Source organism: Taudactylus pleione, unplaced genomic scaffold, assembly GCF_031769625.1.
Source record: "Taudactylus pleione unplaced genomic scaffold, aTauple2 ptg000135l, whole genome shotgun sequence".
Classification (NCBI taxonomy): domain Eukaryota; kingdom Metazoa; phylum Chordata; class Amphibia; order Anura; family Myobatrachidae; genus Taudactylus; species Taudactylus pleione.
This window is the reverse complement of record NW_028284537.1, coordinates 1,254,112-1,279,988: the sequence shown is the minus strand read 5'-3', so window position 1 is coordinate 1,279,988 and position 25,877 is coordinate 1,254,112. Positions and strand designations below refer to the sequence as shown.

The 25,877-nt window shown below is 45.5% G+C and overlaps 1 protein-coding gene across 3 annotated transcripts in view; it reads right to left on the bottom strand.

Annotated features, from left to right (window-relative positions):
• Positions 1-1,132: 1,132 nt before the first annotated feature.
• UBA3 (ubiquitin like modifier activating enzyme 3) overlaps positions 1,133-25,877 on the bottom strand; it is a 40,207-nt gene continuing 15,462 nt past the window's right edge. For all 3 annotated transcript variants that reach the window (XM_088473373.1, XM_088473374.1, XM_088473375.1), the window contains 10 exons: positions 25,710-25,865; positions 25,489-25,591; positions 24,737-24,850; positions 24,323-24,376; positions 16,702-16,738; positions 16,516-16,597; positions 13,916-14,016; positions 4,208-4,271; positions 3,986-4,040; positions 1,133-1,688 (listed from right to left, as the gene is read on the bottom strand). In XM_088473373.1, the coding sequence (XP_088329499.1) occupies positions 1,600-1,688; positions 3,986-4,040; positions 4,208-4,271; positions 13,916-14,016; positions 16,516-16,597; positions 16,702-16,738; positions 24,323-24,376; positions 24,737-24,850; positions 25,489-25,591; positions 25,710-25,865 (855 nt within the window). In that variant the 3' untranslated portion in view covers positions 1,133-1,599. The remainder of the gene's footprint in view (positions 1,689-3,985; positions 4,041-4,207; positions 4,272-13,915; positions 14,017-16,515; positions 16,598-16,701; positions 16,739-24,322; positions 24,377-24,736; positions 24,851-25,488; positions 25,592-25,709; positions 25,866-25,877) is intronic.

The following is a 25,877-nucleotide window of genomic DNA, read 5'->3' as shown; positions in this document are numbered from 1 at the left end:
GGCTCATCTCGAAGTTTCTGAGGTTGTAGCCCAGCTCCTCTTCAGATGCCTGAATGAGAGGATAAAAGGGTGGAAGGCTACATCATAGACCTCCTGAAAGTCACCCCTAGAGATTTATTAACCACCAGTTTGGCAGGGCAAAATGATTGGCACTCCACTCCAGGGTGGAATTCTCCTCTCCATCTCTTCCTTTACACTATTTTATTGATTATTAGTTTATAGAATTTTGATGTTGGATAACGGTTTCCTTATTCTTGCATGTCACTGTCCCTGTCTCTGGGGCTTAGTTAGTTAATAAAGGCGATTCCTGATGGGAGGGAATATAGAGGAAAAGCTTTTCAAATTTGTGCAGAATTCAAACGAAGTGTCTAACTACTGAATGGCACTTGTACCCCCATTGGTCGCAGTTTCCTCTCAAAGGACTCAGAAAAAAAGATTTAATACAAATATTCGGTTTTCTCTCAACATGGAGTGCAGTGTCCTAGGGACTGGAAATTATACGTTTTTCAAAGTAATTTGCCATTCTGCTATATACTCTATAAGGTAATCCCCCGGGTACTAGAAGACTAGTTACTGTAAGTGTGCTTACCACCCCAGTGCAATTTTGCAGTGTTTAATATACGCTCAGGAAGTAGTTTAAGGAGTAAATCATTTTTTATTTTTTTTTATAGTGACCAGTACATCCTTAATTTTTTTAATTTCCTTTGTTTTCTAATTGATTGTTAGATTTATAAGTACATTGTTTCATTATATATATTTCTATTAATATCTTTACTTACAATATTGGTCCTTATTACCGCAGGCACACACAATATGCACTCTTTGATTTTGTTTGGTCATTAACGTCATTACTAAATCATCAGTGCTTTTGTGGTATGCATGCAAGTTTTTGTTTTTGGCTCTTAGAAAATTTGGAATATCAACCCAAGCACTAAACAGCTAGTTAAGCATATTTTGGCTACAGAATTGCTGGTCAGGTCAAGAACCACAAGTTTACTTTATGCCATATAACCAGGACTGGTCCCAGGTGTACTAGAACCTTGTGCGAGATTTTCTGGCCTCAAGAATATAAGGAAACATTTACAGTAGTGTCCCAAATATCCCCACAGTAATGCCCCTTATCCACAGCAAACAAGGTAGACGGGATTTTATTATGCTTAATTACATTGTTTACAACTCTGACAAAACAATTGTTTTGTAATTTGTCATAAGAAAAAAAAAAAGACATTATAAAAAAAGGGAACATACAAGTCTTTATACAGTATACAGCAGTAAACAGTTCCAACAGAACACTGTACATTGCGGATGTTTCTAAAAGTATATTTAAAATGCGCTTTGGGGGGTCTTTTTTTAAAATGTTTTCCCTTTCATAAATAATTGTTCAGTGGGCGACTATGTTACATGAGCACTTTGAATTACCCCTAAGAACTAGGCGGGCACAGCCTGTAACCGCAGTCTGTTACTTCCCAAAATCCATGCCAATGTTTTCAGGATGGGCTTCCATCACACTGCACATTCATTCATACTAATTACTACGCAACTCTGTCATATAATTTATTACTAAAGGTGGCCGCGGGGAACGGCTCAGCGCCTCCGGGGCTAGGTGGTGAAGTGAAGTTTGAACAGCACAGTCTGAGGAGTGGTGACGTCAGCAACTGCAAGTTCTTGCCCATCGACGAGGCCGAGCTCTGACAGTGGGGAAGAAAGAAAAAAAGTTATTTTGATTTTTCTTTTTTTTTTTTTTAAATAAAGTTCAAAAAGGGTCACAATGTATAAAAACATGTAAAGAGAGCACAAATCATTTGTATCCTGGCTATAAAATAGTAATGGAACAACTACAATTGGAAACAATGGGTCACATGGAAAGTGGAAGGGAACAATCCAATTGTTAGCGATAACAGTGTTTGACCACTTTCCCCAGCAACTCACAGCCACTGTCATCAGAGATGTTTATCACAGCCTATAGGAAAGTGCAGGAAAATCTGCATTGTTATACAGGCCATATAACTACGGCTTGATTCCCCCTTCTGCAGACGCCGATCAAAACCGCCAATCGTCACTGATCCACGCTCAGTCATGGTGAATCAGGGAAATTCAACATGTTAAAAATCTGCGACTCGCCATGTCGACCATTTTCGGGTCGTAATCGGAGAGTCAAGGTTGTCCCAACATGTTGGATTTCTCTGATCTTCCAACCGAACGGGGAATTATCCCAATATCAGCTAGATGTATGAGCCCCATCACGTTTTAAACATGTCTACTTGCTCCATATAGTATGTGTCTGAAGTCTGTGCACGATGCATTTTAGGAATGACAAACAGGGATTTCCCAAGAAAGACCTGGATGAAGCAATGTGCTTCTAAAGGTGGGTACACACCTGAAAGATATATCGGCAGATCGAGTGATCTGCAGATATATCTTTAGATGATGGTCGTTAATACACACTGAACGGCCATCGTTTACCCAGCAGCTGCGGGACCCGCTGGCAGGGAGGTGGGGCTGCCCCCCCTCGCAGCGGCTACCGCTGTGTGTGTACGGGCCCACTTGCCGATGGACAGATATGTCTGCAGATATCTGTCCATCGGCTGTGCAGCACAGCCAATGCGATAGGTCTGTGAATGACGCGGTTCACAGACATATCGCCTGTACACACTGGCTGACGGCTAACAGATATATTGGCTGATCAATATATTGGCCAGTGTGTACCCAGCATAAGGTGTTTCGTATTATATCTTTTTGTATTGAAATTTTTCAGCTCCTTCTTATCTGTTAATTCTGTTAGTTAGTTAGTCATATGAGCAGAAAGCTCATAGCAAAAGAATGTGAGGGTGCGGCTATGGCAGGAGGCAGTGATCTGTCTATTTGTGTAATGACGTTGGTAGGGACAGGAAGCAGGCGACGGGCAGGGCATGGAGACAAATCAATACAGAAAGATGGTGCTGTCAAACACTTTTGTATGAAGCAAGGTCATACATCCTACGTCTTACTCCTACAAATAGAACAGAACACTACAGGTTGTAGAGGTTCTCTCTACCAACGTAACGCAGTTAGCAATTAATAAGCAGCCTTCTAACCATGGAAAGCTAGACTGCTGATTTTACATACATCATGCAGATTGGAAATGCAACCAGGAGGATGGGGGTGTTATGCTCAGGAGTGGCGTTCCCGTCACTGGTTTATGTACTTTGTAAGGCGCTGCGGAACCCTTGAGGCGCCATATAAAGGATAATGATGATAATTAGCTAACCAAAGCTTGCTGGAGTGATAATAGCCTCACGCCCAAGTACCACACATCCCTTATTCCTTTCTCCGGCCTGCCAGAGCTAGAATATAATCAGATGGAAACGTCCGTCTAGCACTTGCGCACTCGAGTCGAGGCCCCGCCCCCCCCGTCTGGGCTCTCAGTGGTCACAGGCACTGATGCCTTCAAGACGGAGCACTGAAAGCCAGATGGGGATCTGTACCCACCTTTCAGCACCAGGCATGATGGACAGCGACCAGACAAATGACGGCTCCGCAATACTAGTACAAATAATTCTCAGTGGAGAGGAGAGAGCTTACGGAGTGAGGCATGTATATTACAGTTTATCATGCATCTTATAATGACTATTTTATTATTACTATTACTAGCTACTAATGGCATATTCTGACAAATGGCACTTTGTTAGACGATATATTAGCACCGTAGCTCAATACTTAAATGTGGCTGAAACACCCTTTCATCTGGTCCCGAGTGCTTCCCACTGCCATGCTTTGTGGAATACACTGCAGTATTATTACACAGATGGGAGTATTGTGGGACTGCTCATCATTGTGTAGTTCGGATTCTCTCCTGCAGAGCACCTGGATTTAGCCAGTAGCAGTATATTCTAGGAATGTAGTCGTTCTTCTCTACCTTCATAGTGACGTAGCTCTGCAACGCTGCCAGACGTGTGATAAAGCAACATTATTTATTTCCCATTTTATTTTACTGAAGGGCAATCACCTTTTAAAGTCTTGCATAGATTAGGCCTCGTCCGTTCTTCTATAGATGCTATTGTCTGCAAAACAAAAGATGGTTTCAGATCCCCTGTGTATCAGAGCCATCAGCTTACATGGGTCCTTTTGATTTAATTATAAGAACAAACCAAATTAAGATGCATCAGTGAGATGGACGAAAAACATTGCTTTCAATAGTGGAAAAGTAGCTGAGCATTTTTCTTCATACCTGTAAATATAATGTCTTATTCTTTCCGTCCATTGTTGCAGTAATAGCAGGAGATTTCATTTGTCTATATGAGAACATAATAAGGTATAATGATTAGAGGGTGTGTAAAGCTGGGAACACACCTAACATATCTGCAGATGATGACTGTTCATACACAGTGAACAACTATCATCTGTCATCTAGCCGTGGGTCCCACTGGCAAGTGGACAGGAGGTCGGCTAATCGTCCGTACACACAGCACGATGGACAGATATATCTATAATGGACAAAAGTATTCGGACCTCTGACCATTACACCAACAGGGACTGTAATGACATTGTATTCAAATACAGTGCCTTGCAAAAGTATTCACCCCCCTTTGCTACCTCACAACCTGGAATTAAAATGGATTGTTTGAAGGTGTGCATCATTTCATTCACAGAACATGCCTACAATTGTGACGTTGTGTTTTTTTTATATTGTGAATCAAACAACATTTAGGATAACATAACAGAAAACTTCAGCGTACAAAACTATTCACCCCCCTAAAGTTAGTACTTTGTCGAGCCACCTTTTGCAGCAATTACAGCTGCAAGTCACTTTCGATAAGTCTCTATGAGCTTGCCACATCTTGCCCCTGGGATTTTTGCCCATTCCTCAAGGCAAGGACTGCTTCAGCTCCTTCATGTTGGATGGTTTCCGCTTGTGAACAGCAATCTTCAAGTCTGACCACAGATTCTCAATTGGATTGAGATCTGGGCTTTGACTAGGCCATTCCAACACATTTAAGCGTTTCCCCATAAACCACTTGAGTGTTGCTTTAGCAGTATGCTTCAGGTCATTGTCCTGCTGGAAGGTGAAAATCCGTCCCAGTCTCAAATCACAGGTAGGCTGAAACATGTTTTGCTCAAGAATATCCCTGTATTTAGCACCATCCATCTTTCCCTCGACTCAAATCAGTTTCCCAGTCCCTGCTGCTGAAAAACATCCCCACAGCATGATGCTGCCACCACCGAGTTTCACTGTGGGGATGGTGTTCTTGGGGTGATGGGATGTGTTAGGTTTGCGCCAGACATAACCTTTTCCTTGGTGGCCGAAAAGTTAAATTTTAGTCTCATCTGACCAGAGCACCTTCCTCCATACATTTGGGGAGTCGCCCACATGCTTTTTGGCAAACTCAAATCGTGTCTTCTTATTTTTTATCACTAAGTAATTGCTTTTTTCTGGCAACTCTTCCATAAAGCCCAGCTCTATGGAGTGTACGGCTTATTGTGGTCACAGGCATAGATACACCAGTCTCTGCTGTGGAACTCTGCAACTCCTTCAGGGTTACCTTTGGTCTCTATGCTGTCTCTCAGATTAATGCCCTCCTTGTCCGGTCTGTGAGTTTTGGTGGGCGGCCCTCTCTTGGCAGGTTTGTTGTGGTACCATGTTCTTTCCATTTGATGATGATGGATTTGAAGGTGCTCCGGATGATCATCAAAGATTTGGATATTGGGCGTGGCCTGGATGGGCTGGATGTAGGAGGCTGATATAGTAGCTCCCAGGCCCTAATATCCTAATAAATCCATCCTGACCCCTGTACCCGGTCCCTGACACTGGTATACCCCTCAGTACTTACCACTCCTGGCTCCTGGAGTCCTTGGGTCGATCTGGGTGAGCTGGCTGCTGTGCGAGTTGAAGTTCTCTCCCTGCAGCGTCTCCTGGTCGCGGGCGCCATTTTGGATTCGGCCCCTGGTGTTTGTGACAGCTCCTGGCTCCAGCGCTTCTTTCTTCTGCAGTCTGGAGGGTGCCCTGGGGTGCTGGGGAGGTGAGGGACCCTCTCACACTCTCTGCTCACTATCCTGAGTACTGCTGCGGACCTGCGATTCCCGATCGTGGCCGCCATCTTGGATCAGGATCCAACTGCATCAGGGGCTCCTATCCTCAGTGCTGGGCACAAAACACTGTGGTTTGGAATCCTGAGAGGCTGGGGAGGTGGCAGATCCTCTCCCTGGATATATGAGGACATTCTGAAACTCCAGGGAAACTGCCTGTTGTGGCTGCAAGCTTGGATTTGAACTCTGTTGCACTTATATATTTCTGATAATTTTCCTGCCTGCACAGTCCCTCTCCTTGTGAACCCAGTAGCTGGCTACCACCCTGCTGATCTCTGAATTTGTTCCTGCGATTTAGAAGTAATGGGAAAAAACTCCCAGCAGTCGGCCGCTACGCGGCTGGAGAAGTTTTCCCGTACTGGAACTGGTGGGGCTACGGGATCCAGCGCTTCGGGGACCCAGTCTCATTCCTCTCAGCCCTCCTCTCCACCTGCTCCTGAGGACCCTCCTGTGGAGCCTGAGATCACTATGCATAATTTATAGCAGGCAATCACCTCTTCAGAGAAAACGCTGTCCGGCAAGATATCTGAAGTTCATGTGGAGCTTTCCCTTATCCGTCATGATATGCAGACGATACGAGAACGAGTTGGTGAGGCGGAGACTCGTATCTCTACATTAGAGGATATCACTGCTCCGGTTGCGGGACGGCTTTCGGCCTTGGAGTCTCAGAAGGTGGCCTGTCGCACTAAAATCTCCGATATTGAGGGCCGACTTCGTAGAAATAACATCCGTTTTGTTGGTCTACCCGAGAAATCGGAAGGCTCTCAACCGGAGTCGTTTCTGGAAAAATGGTTGGTGGACACCTTTGGCCGAGATGATTTCACTGCCCACTTTGCGGTAGAAAGGGCGCACCATATCCCTGGTAGGGCTCTGCCTCCTGGCGCTCCCCCGCGCGCACATTCATTGCGAAGATCCTGCATTTCAAGGACAGAGATTCGATTCTTCGTTTGGCTCCTCTACGTGGTCCTTTGGAATATAATGGAAATCGGGTTGCAGTGTTCCCAGATTTTTCTATGGATGTCCAGAAGTCTAGGTCCCAATTTATACAGATTAAACGTCGCTTGCATGATCTGGGCCTGTCCTACGCCATATTATTTCCTGCTCATCTGCGTGTGGTGGCTGATGGACGATCTCATTTCTTTGATTCTCCACGTGAGGCTTCATCGTGGCTGGATCTTAGGGGCCTTGGTGACGATGCTCCTCCGGACTGACCTGGACTTGTTATTCCGTGAGCTATGCCTGTTTCTTAGTTAATCTGATGATGATTCGCTCTTAGTTGCTCTTTAAGTGGTAATATTGTTGTGGTACTCGTTTCATACTGTAATTTTATGTGCTGGGTACCGGGGAGGGCAATTCTGCTCTGGGCCTGGCCGACAATCCACCTTACTTTTGAGGTAAGAATTGCTCCCCCCTCTTTCTTACTCTTTATTCTTTAAAAAAATAATATAAAGGGGTTTATTGGGTATTTTGTTTAAGGGTTAGTAGTCGGTAAGTTAGGGATTTAGGTATATCTGGTTGGGGTGGATATACAGGGTGGGTTGTGGGGTGTTTTTTTTTTTTTTTCAGGGTTATTGTATGGGATTTTTTATTTTTTTTATTTTACGCCATTACAATGTTTTATTCTAAACTATTATGCTCTTATTTATTATATTTTCAGGTTTTATTGTGTTTTTTATTATGTAGTGATGCCATGTCTCGCTGGTTGCCCCCCGCTATGTTGTCTCGGATGTCAGTATCTCCTCTCCCCTCTGGTGTGTGGCTAACCCCATTATGTCTACTAGCTTAGGTTCCCCTCTACAAATTCTCTCCTGGAATGTCCGGGGCATCAATGACCGGGTCAAGCGCTCCTTAGTTTTGATGCAGATAAAAAAGGCTCAGGCTGATATTATTTGTTTGATGGAAACACATTTAGTGGGTGGGAAAGTCTTGGCTTTGCGTAAACCTTGGATAGGCTGGGCTTATCACTCCACACATTCCAGAGGTGTGTCAGTCCTCGTACGTAGATCCCTAGGTTTTGTGTTGGATGAAGTTAAAATTGACCCCTTGTGTAGATATGTCTTTATACGTGCATCTATTCACTCCTCCCCATCCCATATTCTTGCGGTTTATATCCCCCCTCCTTATACTAGTGAGGTCCTGAAAAAGTCTGCTGAATTTATTTCCTTATCCCCTAATACTCCAGTTATTTGTGTAGGGGATTTTAATAATGTGCTACACCCTGCCTTGGATAGGTGTCGTGAAAGTTCGACTGTGTCTGGTCCCTCCCCTAATTCTTTTGCCAATTTAGTGGACGAGCTTGGGTTGGTGGATATTTGGCGGATTCGGCACCCTCGCCTGGCTCAGTACTCTTGCTTTTCGGCCTCTCATCATTCCTTTTCTAGGATCGATCTTGCTTTGATATCCGGGAACGTGGTCCCACAGGTTGTGGAGGTGGAGTATCGATCCCGTGGTGTGTCGGATCACGCCCCTTTACTACTGACTATTGATGTTGCTGCTCCACGAGGTCACTCTTTTTGGAAGTTTAATCCTTTCTGGCTTACATTAATGGCTGCTGGCTCGGAATTGGAATCCAATGGAGTGATTTTTTCGCTGAGAATACTGGGTCTGCTTCTTATGACATTTTGTGGGATGCCTTTAAGGGTGTACTTCGTGGTTCTTTAATTGGTAGGGTGATAAGTATTAAAACTTTCCATAAGAAAAAAGAAGCGGAGTTGGAAAAACGTTGTACTATGCTTGAACAGCAATATCTGTCCTCTGGTTCCATTACTGCTAGATCCTCATATTTGGAGGCCGCTAAACTTTTATCTGATTTCCTTTTAGATAAGTCCAGAAGACGCCTGCTTTTTGTTAAGCATAGTTATTATTTAGATTCGGATAAATCTGGGGCTTTCCTGGCTTATCTGTCTAGGGAGGTCCGCCCCGTCACGGTCGTAGCACAAATTCGGGACTCCTTAGGTAACTTGCACTCCTCTACACCTGCTATTACAAATGTGTTCTATGAGTATTTTACTAGTCTTTATTGTTCCCAGGCCCACTATGCTTTAGATGAATTATTTGAATATTTGGGACATATATCCCTTCCATGCATTTCCCAGGACAGTAGAGCATTCCTTGATTCTCCATTTACTGTAGAGGAAATTGGGGTGGCTGTTTCTTCACTTCCGGGAGGTAAAGCCCCAGGGGTGGATGGGATTCCTATTGAGATTTATAAGAGACATGCCCTTTTCTTTTTCCCCAGACTTATTGACCTTTTTAATGAACTGTGTGACCTGGGTGCTCTTCCCCATTCTATGTCAGAGGCCATTATTGTTATGATTCCCAAATCTGGCAAATATCCCCTTGATCCTGGCTCTTATCGCCCGATCTCCCTCCTTTCCACGGATATTAAAATATTGGCTAAAGTGCTTGCACTTAGGCTTAATAAGGTAATTGGGGAGGTGGTGCATCCTGACCAGACTGGTTTTATGCCAGGAAAGTCTACTTCCAAAAATCTTAGGAGATTATATTCGATTTTGCAGCTGGCGGACTCTGTGGACGACGGGGCAGTGGTGGTATCCTTGCATGCCGCCAGGGCCTTTGATTATGTAGAGTGGCACTATCTCTGGGAGATCCTCCTTCGTTTTGGGATGGGACCTAGATTTATAGCTTGCGTCAAATTACTATATTCTTCCCCTTTAGGGCGGGTCTGTATTAATGGATATGTTTCTCCTCCTTTTCGCCTCTCTAGAGGTACTAGACAGGGCTGTCCTCTTTCTCCGTCTCTTTTTGCCCTGGCCATCAAGCCTTTGGCATGTCTTATCAGAAGTAACCCCAGAATACGGGGAATTCAGATACAGCAAAGGGTCGACAAGGTGGCTCTCTATGCGGATGACATGCTGTTATTCTTGTCTGATGCATCGGAGTCTTTGATCACCCTTCTTTCAGTGGTGGATTCTTTTGGACGGTTTTCTGGGCTACGCATTAACTGGAGCAAATCTTCCTGTTCATGGTCCTTCTACTCCGGTTGGTGCTGTGAACACCCCCTTGGAATGGACCTCCAGGTTTAAATATTTGGGAATTTGGGTAACATCATCTATGTTGGGCTTCGTTCCGCTTAATGTCCAGCCACAAGTTGACCCCCTGAGATCCAAGCTGCACGTCTGGAATAAACTTCCCTTGACCGTTACAGGTCGGGTGAATTTGGTAAAAATGATAGTTCTCCCAAAATGTTTGTATGTTTTTCAGCAGGCCCCTGTATATATCTCTCCTCGTATATTTCGATTGATAGATAGTTATATCTCCTCATTAGTCTGGGCAGAAAAACGTCCTCGAATAAAACTTAAAACCCTATGTAGACCTAGAGGGTTGGGTGGCCTAGCATTGCCGAATTTTCGCCTTTATTATTTGGCCTCTCAATTAGTTCATCTACGGGGATGGGTTCTGGGTGATGAGAGCCAGGATCTGCCTACTTTCTTGGTACATACTGTTTCTAGTAGACATTCCCCTTTACAACTCCTACTTGATGACAGGTGCCCTACGGGGGGAGCTCCATTGGTCACACAGGCTCATATATTGTGGAAACAGGCCCGTGCTTTAGTGGGGGCGGAAGGTATTGATCCTGATTTGTCCTTATGGCATTCGTCCACTCTTGGAGAGCTGGCCCTATTCGATTGTAGCTTTTTGTGGTCCAGGAGGGGGGTTTTCTCCCTCGGACAGTTGTATAGTGATGGGGTCTTCAAAACTTTTGACACTGTTAGGACTGAATTTGAGGTCCCGAATTCTATGTTTTTTCGCTATTTACAGCTTCGACATGCCCTATCTGTCCAGTTTTCTTCTGGCCCTCCGCATTTTACTCCTTATCCTGTTAGGGCTATGCTGCAAGCGACTAGTGGTAAGAGACTGATTTCTCGAATATATTCCTACCTCCTAACCGTTAACTCTGATAATGTCCTAGCACCACTTAGACTTAAATGGGTGGATGATTTGGGTCCATTAGATGATGAAGAGTGGTCTCTAATGTTGAATAATCCTGTGTCTGCCACCTCTGCAGTGCGATTTCAACAGATACAATTTTTTTTATTACACAGGGTGTATCTCACCCCCTTATTATTGAGTAGATTTGGAACTGGAGCTTCTGATAGGTGTCCTAAATGCTCTACTCCCCAGTGCTCATATTGGCATCTCCTCTGGGAGTGTTCTGCTGTCCGGATGTTTTGGACCCAGGTCATCAACTGTGTCACAAACACGGAACATGGTATTCCCCTTTTGTCCCCTAAAATGTGTATTTTTGGATTGGGTCTCTTGGACAGTGCCAATCGTTTAACAGTCCAATATGTGATTAATGCAATGACCCTGGCAAAGGTTTGTATTGCCCGCACTTGGATGGCATCTAGGGGCCCTACTTTTGCTGAGTGGTGGGCCATGAACGATTTTTATATACTAAGCGTGACTGTATTCTTAAATATGAGCGTATTTGGGGCCCATGGTTTTCTTCTTCCCATTATATTACTGGAGGTGGGGAGCTCTCGGACGCTGAAGGGCTGGCAACCGACGAGACGGCATAATGATGTTTTGATAGTCTGAGTTTTTGTTTATGATTCTTCTGCTAAATTGAATGGCTGAGATTTATTTTGTGCAGATATTTGATCTGTATTACTTATATACCGAATTTGATTGGGTATTTGTATCAATGAGAGTATATGTAAATGGCTGATTATTATAATTTGTGGTTTTTCTTGTTTTTTTTGGGGTGGGGGGGAATCTGTTTTTATTTTTGTTTTTTCTGTATTGTGTTTTGAAAACAAAAATATCCTATAAATAAACGAAATTGAAAAAAAAAAAAAGATTTGGATATTTTTTTTTTTTTTATAACCCAACCCAGAATTACTTCTCAACAACTTTGTCCCTGACTTGTTTCGGAGAGCTCCTTGGTCTTCATGGTGTTATGCCTCTTGCTTAGTAGTGTTGCAGCCTCTGGGGCCTTTCAGAAAAGGTGTGTTTAGACTGACAGATCATGTGACACTTAGATTTCACACAGGTAGACTTCATGTCACCAATTATGTGACTTCTGAAGGTAATTGGGTCTCATTTCACTTCACCAAATTAGACAATTTTGTGCAGATCCATCACATAAAATTCAGATTAAAAAAAAAAATAAATTACAGGTTGTGAGGCAACAAAACGTAAAAAATGCAAAGGGGGTGAATACTTTTGCAAGGCACTGTACAGATACTTTAATATGGAGTTGGTCCCCCTTTTGCAGCTATAACAGCTTCCACTCTTCTTGGAAGGCTTTCCACAAGACTTTGGAGTGTTTCTTCTGTAGAGCATTTATGAGGTCAGGCACTGGGGTTGGATGAGAAGGCCTGGCTCGCAATCTCCATTCCAGTTTATCCCAAAGGTGCTCGATGGGGTTGAGGTCTGGGCTCTGTGCGGGCCAGACATGTTCGTCCACACTGAACTCATCAAACCATGTCTTTATAGTCCTTGCTTTGTGCACTGGGGCACAGTCACGTTGGAATAGAAAAGAGCCTTCCCCAAACTGTGGCCACAAAGTTAGAAGCACAGCATTGTCTAAAAATGTCTTGGTATGCGGACGCAATAAGATTGCCCTTCACTAGCGATAAGGGCCCAAACCCTGAAAAAAGCCCCTTACCATTAACCCCTCCTCCACCAAACTTCACAGTTGGCAGAATGCAGTCAGGCAGGTAACGTTCTCCCGGCATCCGCCAAACCCAGACTCGCCCATCTGACTGCCAAACAGAGAAGCGTGATTCGTCACTCCACAGAACACGTTCCCACTGTTCCACAGTCCAGTGCCGGTGTGCTTTACACCATTCCATCCAACACTTGGCATTGGACTTAGTGATGTGAGGCTTGCATGCAGCTGCTCGGCCATGGAAACCCATTCCATTAAGCTCCCCCCACACAATTTTTGTGCTTACATTAATGCCAGTGGAAGTTTGGAACTCTTCAGCTATGGAATCGGCAGAGCGTTGGCGCCTTTTACGCACCATGCGCCTTAGCAGTCATTGACCCCGCTTTGTGATTTTACGTGGTCTTCCGCTTCGAGGCAGAGTTGCTGTTGATCCTAAACACTTCCACTTTCTAATAATATCACAGTTGACCGTGGAATATCCAGCAGGGATTAAATTTCCCGAACCGTCTTATTGCGCAGGTGGGCATCCTATCACAGTACCACGCTTGAAGTCGCTGAGCTCTTCAGAACGACTCAATTGGTATCACAAAATGTTTGCAAATGGGGACTGCATGGCTAGGTGCTTGATTTTATACACCTGTGGCAACAGGTCTGATTGAACCTACTCAATTACAAATACTTTTGTCCATATAGTGAATATCTGGCATGAGCTGTGCAGCACAGCCGACGCGATATGTCTGAACGACGTTGTTCACAGACATATTGCTGGTACACGCTGGCCGACAGGCACACAATATATTGACTGATCAATTGATCGGCCAATATATCTGCCAGTGTGTACCCAGCTTTACAGTAAGGCTGGCAAGGGGGAATGTCAATTAATTAGATTAGACCCTCTACTCCCACAGACACAGTAACCAACCACCCACCAGTTTGTGATTAAGTTGCAAAACCATCCGATATATTTCCAGGTACTCCCAGAGCTACACAAGGTCCCAAAATATTTTGGCATTGGGGGAACCACTTGTCTGGTCTTGAACCATTAATCCATACTAAATTCTATGATAAAATTTTAATTTCACCATATTAATATGGCACAATACCTGCTGTATCAAGCAATGACGTTACACAAAGCAGATCTTGTACATGATGGTACATTTGTATCCAAGAAGAACATTTTTACCGTCTAATATTGCCTTTAATTGTATTACTTACAATGACGTGTCGCTTGTTAAATAATCCAGGACCTCCTGCAGTTTAGCGGAGGAAGGAAACTGGATGTTCTGGGGCAGCTGGCTACATGCTGGGCAGTTATCCTGTTCACAGATATATATATATAAAAAAAAAAGACCAATTCAAATCAGCAAACCCTGTGCTTATTATATTCCCAGCCACAGCGCTAACTTACTGCTCAGCACATCTTGTATGACATTAGCGTCACTGGCGGTTTAAGTTTGCGATTTAAACACGCAGAGAAGCGGCAGCTTGCTTAGTAAATAAACTACTAAAAGTTTTCTTATACAACAGAATAGTAAGTCACAAATAGGTGTAAAAGTTTCAGAAACCTATAGCAAACAAAACCCAAGAGAGCATATATAAAACACACCAAACTTTCTACATATACACACACTATTATTACAAAACATTTTTCATTTCATTTGTGAATGTCACGAGAGGCTCTTTAAGGCCGACTTAACATGTGTTTTAGGAGTACTAGCCCTGTAAGTCTAAAGCTGGCCACACATCTAAAGATTATCTGTCCAACCAGCCAACTAGTTGATTGGTTGGAATGAAAATCTGGTAAGGTATGAAAGCAAATGATAATCAGCAATTTGCTCCCAAACGCCGGAAAATGGACCAAAACTGTTTGAACAAATTGTTTGGATCAAACATTTAAACAAACTTGTCTGATCGACCATTTTCATCTGTTTTCTGGCATTTAGGAGCAAATTGCTGATCATCAGTTACTCCCATACATTACCAAATTTTCATTCCAACCAATCAATTATTGGCTGGTTGGATAGATAATCTTTAGATGTGTGGCCAGCTTTAGGCCCATCAATCCCTGCTTAACCACTTAACTGGCAGCGTCGGACTGCAGCTAGCAGTGCTTCAGCTGGCAACGTCGAATCACATGCCACCGCGCTGCTTCCCCCGGATTTTGCAGAGAAGATCCGTTCTGCACTCTCCACCGACTCCCCGGAAGTGATGCGGCAGTCCGTGACCGCCGACATAACTGCCGGAATCGCGTCCCAGAATGCCGTGTGAACGCCACTCCTGGGCGCATGTGCTGGGGGATCATAATGTGAGGAGCACTTTTTGGCTGATCTCTGCAAGTGCAGAGATCAGCTTCAGCAGGGGGGACTCTGCATATGAGGGAGGGGAGTGGGGGTGTATGACCATGAGGGCCGGGGGGTATCTAATATCAGTGTGGGCAAGGAGGGGGGTCTAATATAGAGTAATTGACTCTGGAGGGGGAGTAAAATAGTAAAAAAAAAACAAAAAAACAATTATACTGGGAGCCAAGAAAAAGGGTCTTTTTACAGCAGGGGGGCGGGAGGTTGGATTAGAAAACAGGGATATTTTTTTACGATTATTGGGATGTGGGGGATATTATTAGGATTTATGACACCTGGGGGGTCCATTGCCTATAGGGGGTGGGCAGTTATCATAGTGGGGGGCCACCTAGATATATTTTTTTAAATAAAATATTTAAAAATATATTTTTAAAACTTTATTAAGTAATAAAATAAAACAACCATTTCTGAACGGTTTTCTGGGAATTAAATTGTCAGTTAAATGTTTAAATCACTTTCCAAAGGACACATTGTATTGTACTATCTGCTTTGCAGATAACTGCCTAGATGTATTTTCTCTAATACCTTAAAGGTACATATCCACTACACAAGTGTAGATCAACTGTACGATTACAACATTGTAATCGTTCATCATACTGTGCAGTGGATAATGTGCCCACAACTGAAAGATATGATGTTCAGTGCAGGCACCCGCCCTCATCCCCGAACATGCACAACCCGATGATCTCGTCAGCTTGGCCTCCATGTTCAGGCGATGACAGATGCCGACAACGACCAGTGGGAGTGCGCATCGCTGCCGGCATAATTACTGCGCGATTAACGAACGATAACGATGTCGTTATCATTCGTTTTAATCGTGTAGTGGATATGTGCCTTACGGTTCTAGGGTTACCCTTATCCCCTTCTCCATCCTTAGCCCTGTTACATATCCATCCTGCTTCCACACCGTTGCACCAACGATATTTATACCTGGGCACATTTGAAAGCAGCCCGCCCTGCGCTTGCCCAATGCTGGAAACAGCCTCTTCCTTCTCCAATTAATAAAGTGTTCAATAAAGTCTATTTTCATTTTCTGAAGGAAACAGAATCTACGCCTTACTCCACTTCTGCTTCCTCTCCATAATAATGATATGGATGGCTTGGGCATCAGTATGGAGAGGGCGCAGTTTTTCTGACCAAATCATCTTTGTTGGATCCTTTACAATTTAGCTTGAATGAACCCTACACCACTTCCAGTTAAAGTTCGGCTACATAAGTTAAGTCAATATGTTTCTCTATTGATTTGTCTAAACCAGTGTATTGTTTGTTAGTTTCACATTATGTACATTGTTAAATTTGTGCTTGTACCCTTCCCCAATTCCCCCCCCCTTTTTTTTTTCCTTTCTGTACCCCCACAAAACTTTCAATAAATGATTGATGTTAAAAAACACATTTCTAGTGTTTGGGTTTAATGCCAATGCAATGAAAAGGTTATAATTTCTGCTCCACTGTACAAACCTTTCTCTCAGCTTCAAATGTATACGTGTATAACCCATCCACATCATTAAATACCAGGTAATTATTCAGCGGAATGTAAGCACTACACACACACACAAAAAAACAAGAAACACCACATATTACTTAAAGGCTGATGAAATGTTAATAAAGGAATAGGACTCAACTTTAAATGACGTATTGGATTACCTTGTGGCTATTTTAAATACTTCAGTGGAGCAGGCAGCTAGAGACAAAGAAAATATTACTAAAGATGGCCAAAAGACATTAGGTGTACACTTAGAACACCGCAATAGGAATACAGGTTCTCACATAGGCAATGTATTGTCAAGAAAGATAAAAAAAACATACCGCAAACTGTGAATAGAAGTACATACGACTAATGTGGCAGCTCACGCTTTTATCACGCCTGCGCTCATCTTCTCATGCTTAAGGCTACAGTAATCTCCTCCTGTAGACTTTACCCTCCTCCCGCTACTGTACAGCCCATCAAATACTCATATCCGATATTACCAAGAGCCTCATATAGGGGGTCATTCAGAGTCGGTCGCAAGCGCTGAGCGATCGCAACCGACTCGATGTTGCCCCACTGGGCACGCGCACGACGGAGCCGGCACCGTTGTGCTCATGCGCGAGACCTGGCTAGCGACGGACTCGCCGTCGCAAGGGGTCTCGCAGCAGACGGGGCGAGCTGTCGATAGTGAGTGACAGCTCGCCCCGTTTGGGAGGCGGGCAGGGGGCGTGCCTGCCCAAATGGACGCGTTCCCGCCGGAACGCTTGCCGTTTGGGGGCGGCCCCACTGACATCATAGCTAATGTCAGTGGGGAACTTTCTGCTCAATAGAGCAGGATGCTCCCTTGGGCTTACGAGTGCCCAGACCCAACCTTAAGGCCTGGTCGTAAGCCCGATGGTCGCAATGGTCTTGACCATCGCGACCATAACCCATGTCGGTCGCTAGAGCTGTGGGTGTTAACCCACAGCTTAGCGATCGACAAGGAGGCGATCGTTCAGGATGCAAGCGGCCGCCCTGATTCAGAGCGACTGCTTGCAACTAACGACCGCCTCTGAATGAGGTCCATAGTGCTTCAGTGCTCGCTCAATAGGGAAACACATTATGGGGCTATTTCGGAGTTGGGAGCAAAGCAAAAAGAAGAAAGCAAGTAATCGTGTACTTTGACAAGACATAATGCAATGCAAGGAGTGCAAATACATTTATTTATTTTGCATGCAGGATAGATACTGGCTGCTGTTGCATGTAGCCCACAAATGCTGGACAGCTTTATTTTTACGCTGCAATTTAGATTTCGGTTTGGTCTCACCCCTCACCTCCCAAATCTAAATCTTTCTGCACATATTACATCTGCCCCATGTGCAGTGCAGCATGGTGTTACCAAGGTGCATAGTTACTTGGCTCTTTTTTGCTTTACTCCCCCCTCAGAATCAGCCCTGATCTGTGCAAAGAAGTAACACCACAAATAACCTGCATCCGCTTCTTACTTCAAGCTAAAATGTTTTACTATAGGACGCCAGACAACTAGCATGTTCACACAGCTTAAAAAACAGGATTTTGGTACTTACCGTTAAATCCATTTCTCCGATTCCACAGGGGACACTGGAGCTTCATGACAGTGGGGTATAGACGGTGGGTTGAGTTGAGCCTGGCACTTTAAAAACCTACAAGTGTGACTGGCTCCTCCCCCTCTGTGCCCCATCAACCCCAGTTTTAAAGAACTGAGCCCGAGAGGAGACGGAGAACAGACTGAAGAACAGAGAAGGAGAACAGGAAAAGAAACATCCAACATACTGACACACTGCAAGAACACAGCAGGCTGCAGTGATAAACAGTCACACAATAAAAACAGACAAAACTGCAACAGAACTGAAGCAGAACAAGCAACTGAGAACAGGCAAGAAGCACTGGGTGGGCGTCCAGTGTCCCCTGTGGAATCGGAGAAATGGATTTAACGGTAAGTACCAAAATCCTGTTTTCTCCTTCATCCACTAGGGGACACTGGAGCTTCATGACAGTGGGGACGTCCCAAAGCTACCCTCCTGGGGGGGAGAGTGCTGAACGCCCTGCAAGACACTACGACCAAAATTTGAAGCAGAAGCCGCAAAAGTGTCAAATCTGTATAAACGTACAAAAGTATGAACCGAAGACCACGTCGCTGCCCTACAAAGCTGTGAAGCCGAGACACCTCTACGTGCCGCCCAAGAAGTACCCACAGAGCGCGTAGAATGCGCAGAAATGGATACCGGCGGTGGTCGAGCAGAAGCAACATATGCCTGACGAATAGTCAGACGAATCCACCTGGCCAAAGTTTGTTTAGACACAGGCCAGCCACGCCGATTAGCATCATAAAGGACGAATAGAGCCTCTGATTTACGTAGCCCCTCAGTACGGGACACATAAATGCGAAGTGCCCGAACCACATCCAAGGAGTGAGAATCCCCAGAAGAGTCCGACAACGCTGGCACTACAATCGGCTGATTCAGATGAAAACCCGAGACCACCTTGGGCAAAAAGGAAGGCCGGGTACGAAGTTCCGCCCGATCTTCGTGAAAAATCAAGTAAGGGGAACGGCAGGACAAGGCTCCAAGTTCAGACACACGTCTGGCCGAAGCCAGGGCCAATAAAAGGATCATCTTCCAAGTCAAATACTTCAATTCCACCTCCTGCAAAGGCTCAAAGGTGGATGACTGAAGAAAAGATAAAACAAGATTCAGGTCCCAAGGAGCCGTGGGTGGCACAAAGGGGGGCTGAATTCTAAGTACCCCTTGAAAAAAGGTCTGAACCTCCGGAATCAGAGCTAGGCGACGCTGGAAAAAAATAGAAAGAGCAGAAATCTGCACTTTAAGCGATCCCAAGCGTAACCCCACATCGAGGCCTTTTTGAAGAAAAAGAAGAAGACGTGGTAAATGAAAAGAGGAAGTGGAGGATCCACGACCTTCACACCAGGAGATATAAGCCCTCCAAATGCGATGATAATGCGCTGATGTTACCGGTTTTCTAGCCCTAAGCATGGTAGGAATGACCGACCTAGGAACTCCATGGCTTCTTAGGATGGCGGTCTCAATAGCCACGCCGTTAAACGAAGCCGCCGTAAATCCGGGTACACACATGGACCCTGTTGTAGAAGGTCCGATCGTAGCGGAAGAGGCCAAGGTTCGTCTGCCAGAAGGAATAAAAGATCGGAGTACCAAACCCGACGAGGCCAATCCGGAGCCACTAGGATGACGGTGGACGACTCTCGTTTGATCCGCTTGAGAATCCGAGGGAGGAGCGGAAACGGTGGGAACAGGTACACAAGGCTGTACGGCCAAGGGATCAGTAAAGCATCCGCTCCCACCGCTGCCGGATCCATGGTCCTGGAGCAGTAAAGGGGTAGTTGATGATTTATCCGAGATGCCATCAGGTCTATCTGTGGCTTCCCCCATCTGCAAACCAGTTGATGAAAGACCTCGGGATGAAGGGACCACTCCCCGGGATGAAGATCCTGACGACTGAGGTGGTCCGCTTCCCAGTTGTCGACCCCCGGAATAAACACTGCGGAAATGACCTCTACGTGTCTTTCTGCCCACAGAAGGATGCGACTGGCTTCTCTCATTGCCATCCGACTGCGGGTTCCCCCTTGGCGATTTATGTATGCCACTGCCGTGGCGTTGTCGGATTGTATCCGAACCGGAAGTCCTCGTAACAGAGGAGCAGCCTGTATCAAAGCTCTGTAGACTGCCCGCAGTTAGAGAACATTGATTGGTAAGAGGGACTCCTGCTGCGACCAAAGCCCCTGGAAGTGATTGTCCAGTACCACCGCTCACCATCCACGGAGGCTGGCGTCCGTGGTGACCAAGGTCCAATTCCAAATTCCGAAGCGCCGACCCGCTAACAGATGCTCCGTCCGAAGCCACCAGAGCAAGGATATGCGGGTCCGGGGAGACAGACGCACCAGCCGATGCATCTGTAGGTGAGACCCGGACCACTGAGACAGAAGATCCAGTTGAAATATTCTGGAGTGAAATCTGCCGAATTGGATGGCCTCGAAGGAAGCCACCATTTTCCCCAGGAGACGGATGCAAAGATGCACAGATACTTTCCTGGGTCTGAGCACTAGACGAACCAGCTCCTGTATGGCTATGGCCTTGTCCCTTGGCAAGAATATACGAAGCAGAACAGTGTCTAGAATCATTCCTAGGAACTGAAGTCTCTGGGACGGCATCAACTGAGACTTCTGGAAGTTCACAATCCATCCATGTTGAATGAGAATCTGATGTGTAAGGGACACTTGGTGTAAAAGGACTTCTGCCGTCGGAGCCTTGATGAGTAAATAGTCTAGGTACGGAACTATCGTCACCCCCCGAGAGCGCAAGTGAGACACCATGACGGCCATCACTTTGGTGAATACCCTGGGAGCTGACGAGAGACCGAATGGCAGGGCCTGAAACTGGAAATGAGCTTCCCTGATGGCAAATCTGAGGAAAGCCTGGTGAGGAACCCAAATTGGGACATGCAGATAGGCGTCCTTGATATCTATCGACACCAGAAACTCTTCTGCCTCTAGTCCCGCAATGACAGAATGGAGAGATTCCATCTTGAACCTGTGAAATGAAAGATACTGGTTCAAGGATTTCAGATTCAGAATGGGTCTGACTGACCCATCTGGTTTCGGAACCACAAAAAGGTTTGAGTAAAACCCTTGTTGTCTTTGTGCAGTGGGAACCGCCACAAGGACCTCGGCCAGCAAAAGTTTCTCGATCGCTTGACGCAAAATTAGTTGCTTCAAGGGATCGACGGGCAAACCTGTTGTAAAATAACGCCGAGGAGGAGTGAAAGCGAACTCGATCTTGTACCCTTGAGATACCAGATTTCGAACCCAAGTGTCTGGAGAAGTCCGTCTCCAAACCTCCGAGAAACGCTGGGGGCGAGCCCCCACCTTCGGATTTCCGAGATGGGATGGGAGCCCGTCATGCCACAGGCTTGTCTGCTGGCTTGGGATCTGGGCGGCAGCCAATATTTGCTTGACGTCCTCTAGCACGGCCTCCTCGCCCCGCTGAAGACGAACCTCGCGATCGTCCCTGAAATCTTGCCGATGCTCGAAAGGAACGAAAGGAAGGTCCCCTAAACGAGCAACGCAGAGGAGGTGCTGATGAAGGTAGAAAAGTACTCTTACCTCCAGTGGCCAGCGAGATCCATTTGTCCAGCTCTGGACCAAATAAAATATCGCCTGTGAAAGGAAGAGCTTCCACTGCTCTATTTGACTCCGCATCCGCTTGCCAGGCACGAAGCCAAAGTGCCCGGCGAGCAGAGACCGCCGAAGCAGAAATCCTAGCGCCTACCTGGCCGATATCTCTGGAGGCGTCTCCTAAGTATACAGCAGACTCCTGAATATGTTCTGCCAAGGTAATCAGATCTGCCCGCGGAGTGCTGGATCTAAGACCCTCAGTCAATTGTTCCGCCCACTTTTCCACAGCCTTGTTGACCCAAGATCCTACCAAGGCCGGCCGGAGAAGTGCACCTGCGGCCGTATAAATGGATTTCAAAGTGGTTTCTAATCTCCGCTCTGAGGTTTCCTTCAATGTAGTAGCTCCTGGAACAGGTAACGTGGTCTTCTTTGACAACCGAGAAACCGAAGAATCCACAGGTGGCGGGGTCTCCCACCTCTTCCTATTTTCCGCAGGAAATGGGTAAAGAGAGAAAAAACGCTTAGGAATCTGGAATTTACGGTCCGGATTTTGCCAGGCTGCCGTCATCTGTTCATCCAACTGGAGAGAAACAGGGAATGTGACGGCCATCTTCTGTGACCTGGCAAATAAGGAGTCTTCTAACGATTCTGAAGCTTCCTTGCCAGAAATCTTAAGAACTTCCCTTACCGCTAGAATGAGTGCGTCAATACCTTGCAATGCCTCAGGTTCTTGTGAGTAAGTCTCTACGTCTGATTCGTCCAGCATCTCCCCTTCCTCCTGAGACGAGTGATCCGCTGCCGAATCCTCATCCGACTGGAGAACCGCCGGAAGAGCCCTCTTTTTAGATGAGCGACTTACCGTAGCTTCAGGAGCTTTAGACGCAGAACCCATCGCTTGAGCAAGGCTATTCACCGAGCGGACTAAATTCTGAGCCCACGCTGGTTCTGCTAGAAAAGAAGGGTGAGATGTGCCAGGTAGATCTCTGGCAGACTCCCGTTCCCTACGGGAAGCGGCTAATTCAGAAAAAAGGTCCGCCATGACCCCGGCCAAACTATTTATGAAGGAGGGAGTGACAGACTGCGTGTTAGCACTGTCTGCTTCACACGTCTCGCACAGGGAAGACCCTTCGGAGCGAGCATGGGTAAACTTCTTCCTGCACTTAGTGCAGGCAAACAGCTTTTGTGATGCAGTTTTTTCTGTCCTGGATGTCATCATGTACTCACAGACAAGCACCACATACAATTCAGGAATGCAGAAGAAGTATAGGGAGAAGCAGAATTACAATAATAATGCTACTCAAGTATGGGAGCAGACAGAGCAATAAGGGAGGAGCAGAATTTCAATAATAATGCTACTCAAATTGCAGGCAGAGCAGTATAGGAGGAGCAGAATTTCAAGAATAATTCAACTCAGTAACAGGGGCAGACAGGCATATAAGGGAGGAGCAGTCAATAGGACCAGAAAGTAGTTAAAACCACCTTCTGTATTTACAGACCCCCTGTAGAAGCTGCTTCCACTGCTCTCAGTCTTCTCCTCTCCCCCTCCGCTCAGTGCCTGTAGTCTCTCTGAGGCGCACTCCCGTTCAGAGCGCGCCAAACTAGCCCAGGCAGTGAAGGAGGAAGAGGAGGAGGGACCCATAAGCTCCTCCTCCTAATGGCCGCCGCTTTGTATGCGCGCGGCATACACTTATACAGTGGGACGTTCTCACTCTCTGTCCCCGCACTGACAGCGGGGGCCAGCGGCACGACCGCCGCCAGTGATAACCGTGCCGGTGCCTTTTACACAAGCACCGGCTCGCAGAGGCAGGACTGCTGTGAGCGCGCCTACCTAACAGCCAGCGCCGGTGTTCTATCACAACACCAGCGTGGCACTGACAGCCGCGCGCTGTTTTCAGACCCAGCAGTTATTTTCACCTCTCCTGCTAGTCAGGAGAGGTGTGCTACTCACCGGGCTGCTGCGGCCAGAGCGCTGGGCAGTGAGGGGAGAGCGGGGACCCGGACACAAGCCAGTGGTAGCTGTGGCGGGCCCCGCTGAGTCTGATGACTCCTAACTGCCTAAAGCAGCCTCCCCTCCATAGGGTGACCGGACACAGGCTGCAGTAGCCGTGTGGTCCCCTCTCTGGCGGCTCCCACGATGCAGGCAGACTGTCACAGCTAACAGTCTGCCTGTCCTCTTGCTGATGAATTCTTTTACATCTATATAAAAATTAATATAAGGGCTGGAGACAGCCCCTGTGCACCGGCTCTACTCGGGCACATTCTAAAAACTGGGGTTGATGGGGCATAGAGGGGGAGGAGCCAGTCACACTTGTAGATTTTTAAAGTGCCAGGCTCAACTCAACCCACCGTCTATACCCCACTGTCATGAAGCTCCAGTGTCCCCTAGTGGATGAAGGAGAAATAAAAGATTGTGATTGGCTGATCATTCTATAGAGAGGACGTCAGGAACCAACCAGGAAACCCTGTGCATCAGCCTCCTGCTGGCATCAATAGAACTAGTTTCAGAGCAGATTTAAAATTTCAGACTAGAGCCACATAACCTGCATTAGACTTCAAGGCTGCCAGTTCCCCAGCATTGGTGTATTGTTAAGCAAAGTAAAGTAAAGACCGCCAGGCCTAATTCATTTTACCTGCAATTACTGCATTGGTAGACGCTACGGCAGGTATAATTCTTTTTACAACACCTAAGATGGAAAAAAAGGAAAAAAAACTATTATAAATGTTAATCACAAACGGGAGATTTCTTTATAATTTTGCATACACGGTTATGAGTGAAACATGCACGGAACACTTGTTAGCTTCTAAAATAAAAATCCCTCAAAGTTTATATAAAGAAAATAAATACATTAAAAAAAAAATTATATATATATATATATATATATATATATATATATATATATATATATATATATATATACACACACACACACACACACACACACACACAGGTAATCATTGGATAAGTTTTTATTGATACATAGGTTGTCACTGTGACTATGTATTTCATATAAGCAGAATCTTCCAACAAAAGCAGCAGGATTTACCCTGTGTCAGCCTGTACGTCACTCCTCGGATGTTAAACTGTGACGCTCTATCCAGCGAGTTCTTAAAAATCCATTGGATGTGTTCTGGGTCATCACCATCCACCTGGATATCTTCTAAAGGAAGGAAGAAAAAAAAGTTCATATAAATAAGGTCTATTTTATATAGCGTAGATCGTTTTGAGCAAGGAGCTTACAATCTGTTTTTAAGCTTGGGTTACAAAAAAAAAACAAAAAAAAAAACCATACTATACAGAAATATACAGGATGCAAGACTAAACCAACCAGGAATCCACATACATGTATCAATCCTTGGAGAACAAAGTGTAGACGTTGCCCAGAGCAACCAGTTTCTGTCATTTCAAAAGACTGTGCTAGATAATGGACAGTTAGAAGCAGATTGGTTGTTTTGGGCAACTTAACAGCTCTCTCCAAGGCTTAACGCATCTCCCCCCAAATAGTGAGATATGGACACTGATGTTTCACCTCCATAAGGGACAACATATATAGCAGGTTTGACGGACTGAAAGCAAAAGTGACTTTATGGACGTCTGAATGAAACGTGTCCATACAGTGGATCTTTGCATATTTTCTGTGTGATCATGTTATGGTCTCATCTTGGTTAGGAATTCTGCACCCCTGTACATAACATTATTATTAACACTTCTTTATATATCGCCAGGATACTCTCCAGTGCTACAACTTATATGAGGTACGGCATGATGATGATGATGGAGAATGAAGAACAGTTCTACCTCCGAAAGGCTGCTCTTTTGGCCACTGCAATATCCGGACATACTCTATACAGTGCTCCGGTAACCTGGGCATAGACGCAATAGTGCACATGGGGAAATTGATCTGCAGGAGAAAATAAGAAATAAAGAGAGAGAGACCTTTTACACAGCGCACTAGTAGAGAAGCCAGCGTTACTGTTCTGTAACTTGTAAAGTCATGTAAAGCAAATCTCCATTCTGACCTGCGGTGGGTACAACTCCAGCGTGCACTCCACACAGGCGGTCATTCCTGGTAATATTACACGGGCGTTTCCTTTAAAGCCTTCTGTTCCCCCATCAATCAACGGAATTACCGAACTTTGCTGCAATACGCCATCTTCATAGTTCAGTAGAGACATCTAGCAGTAAAT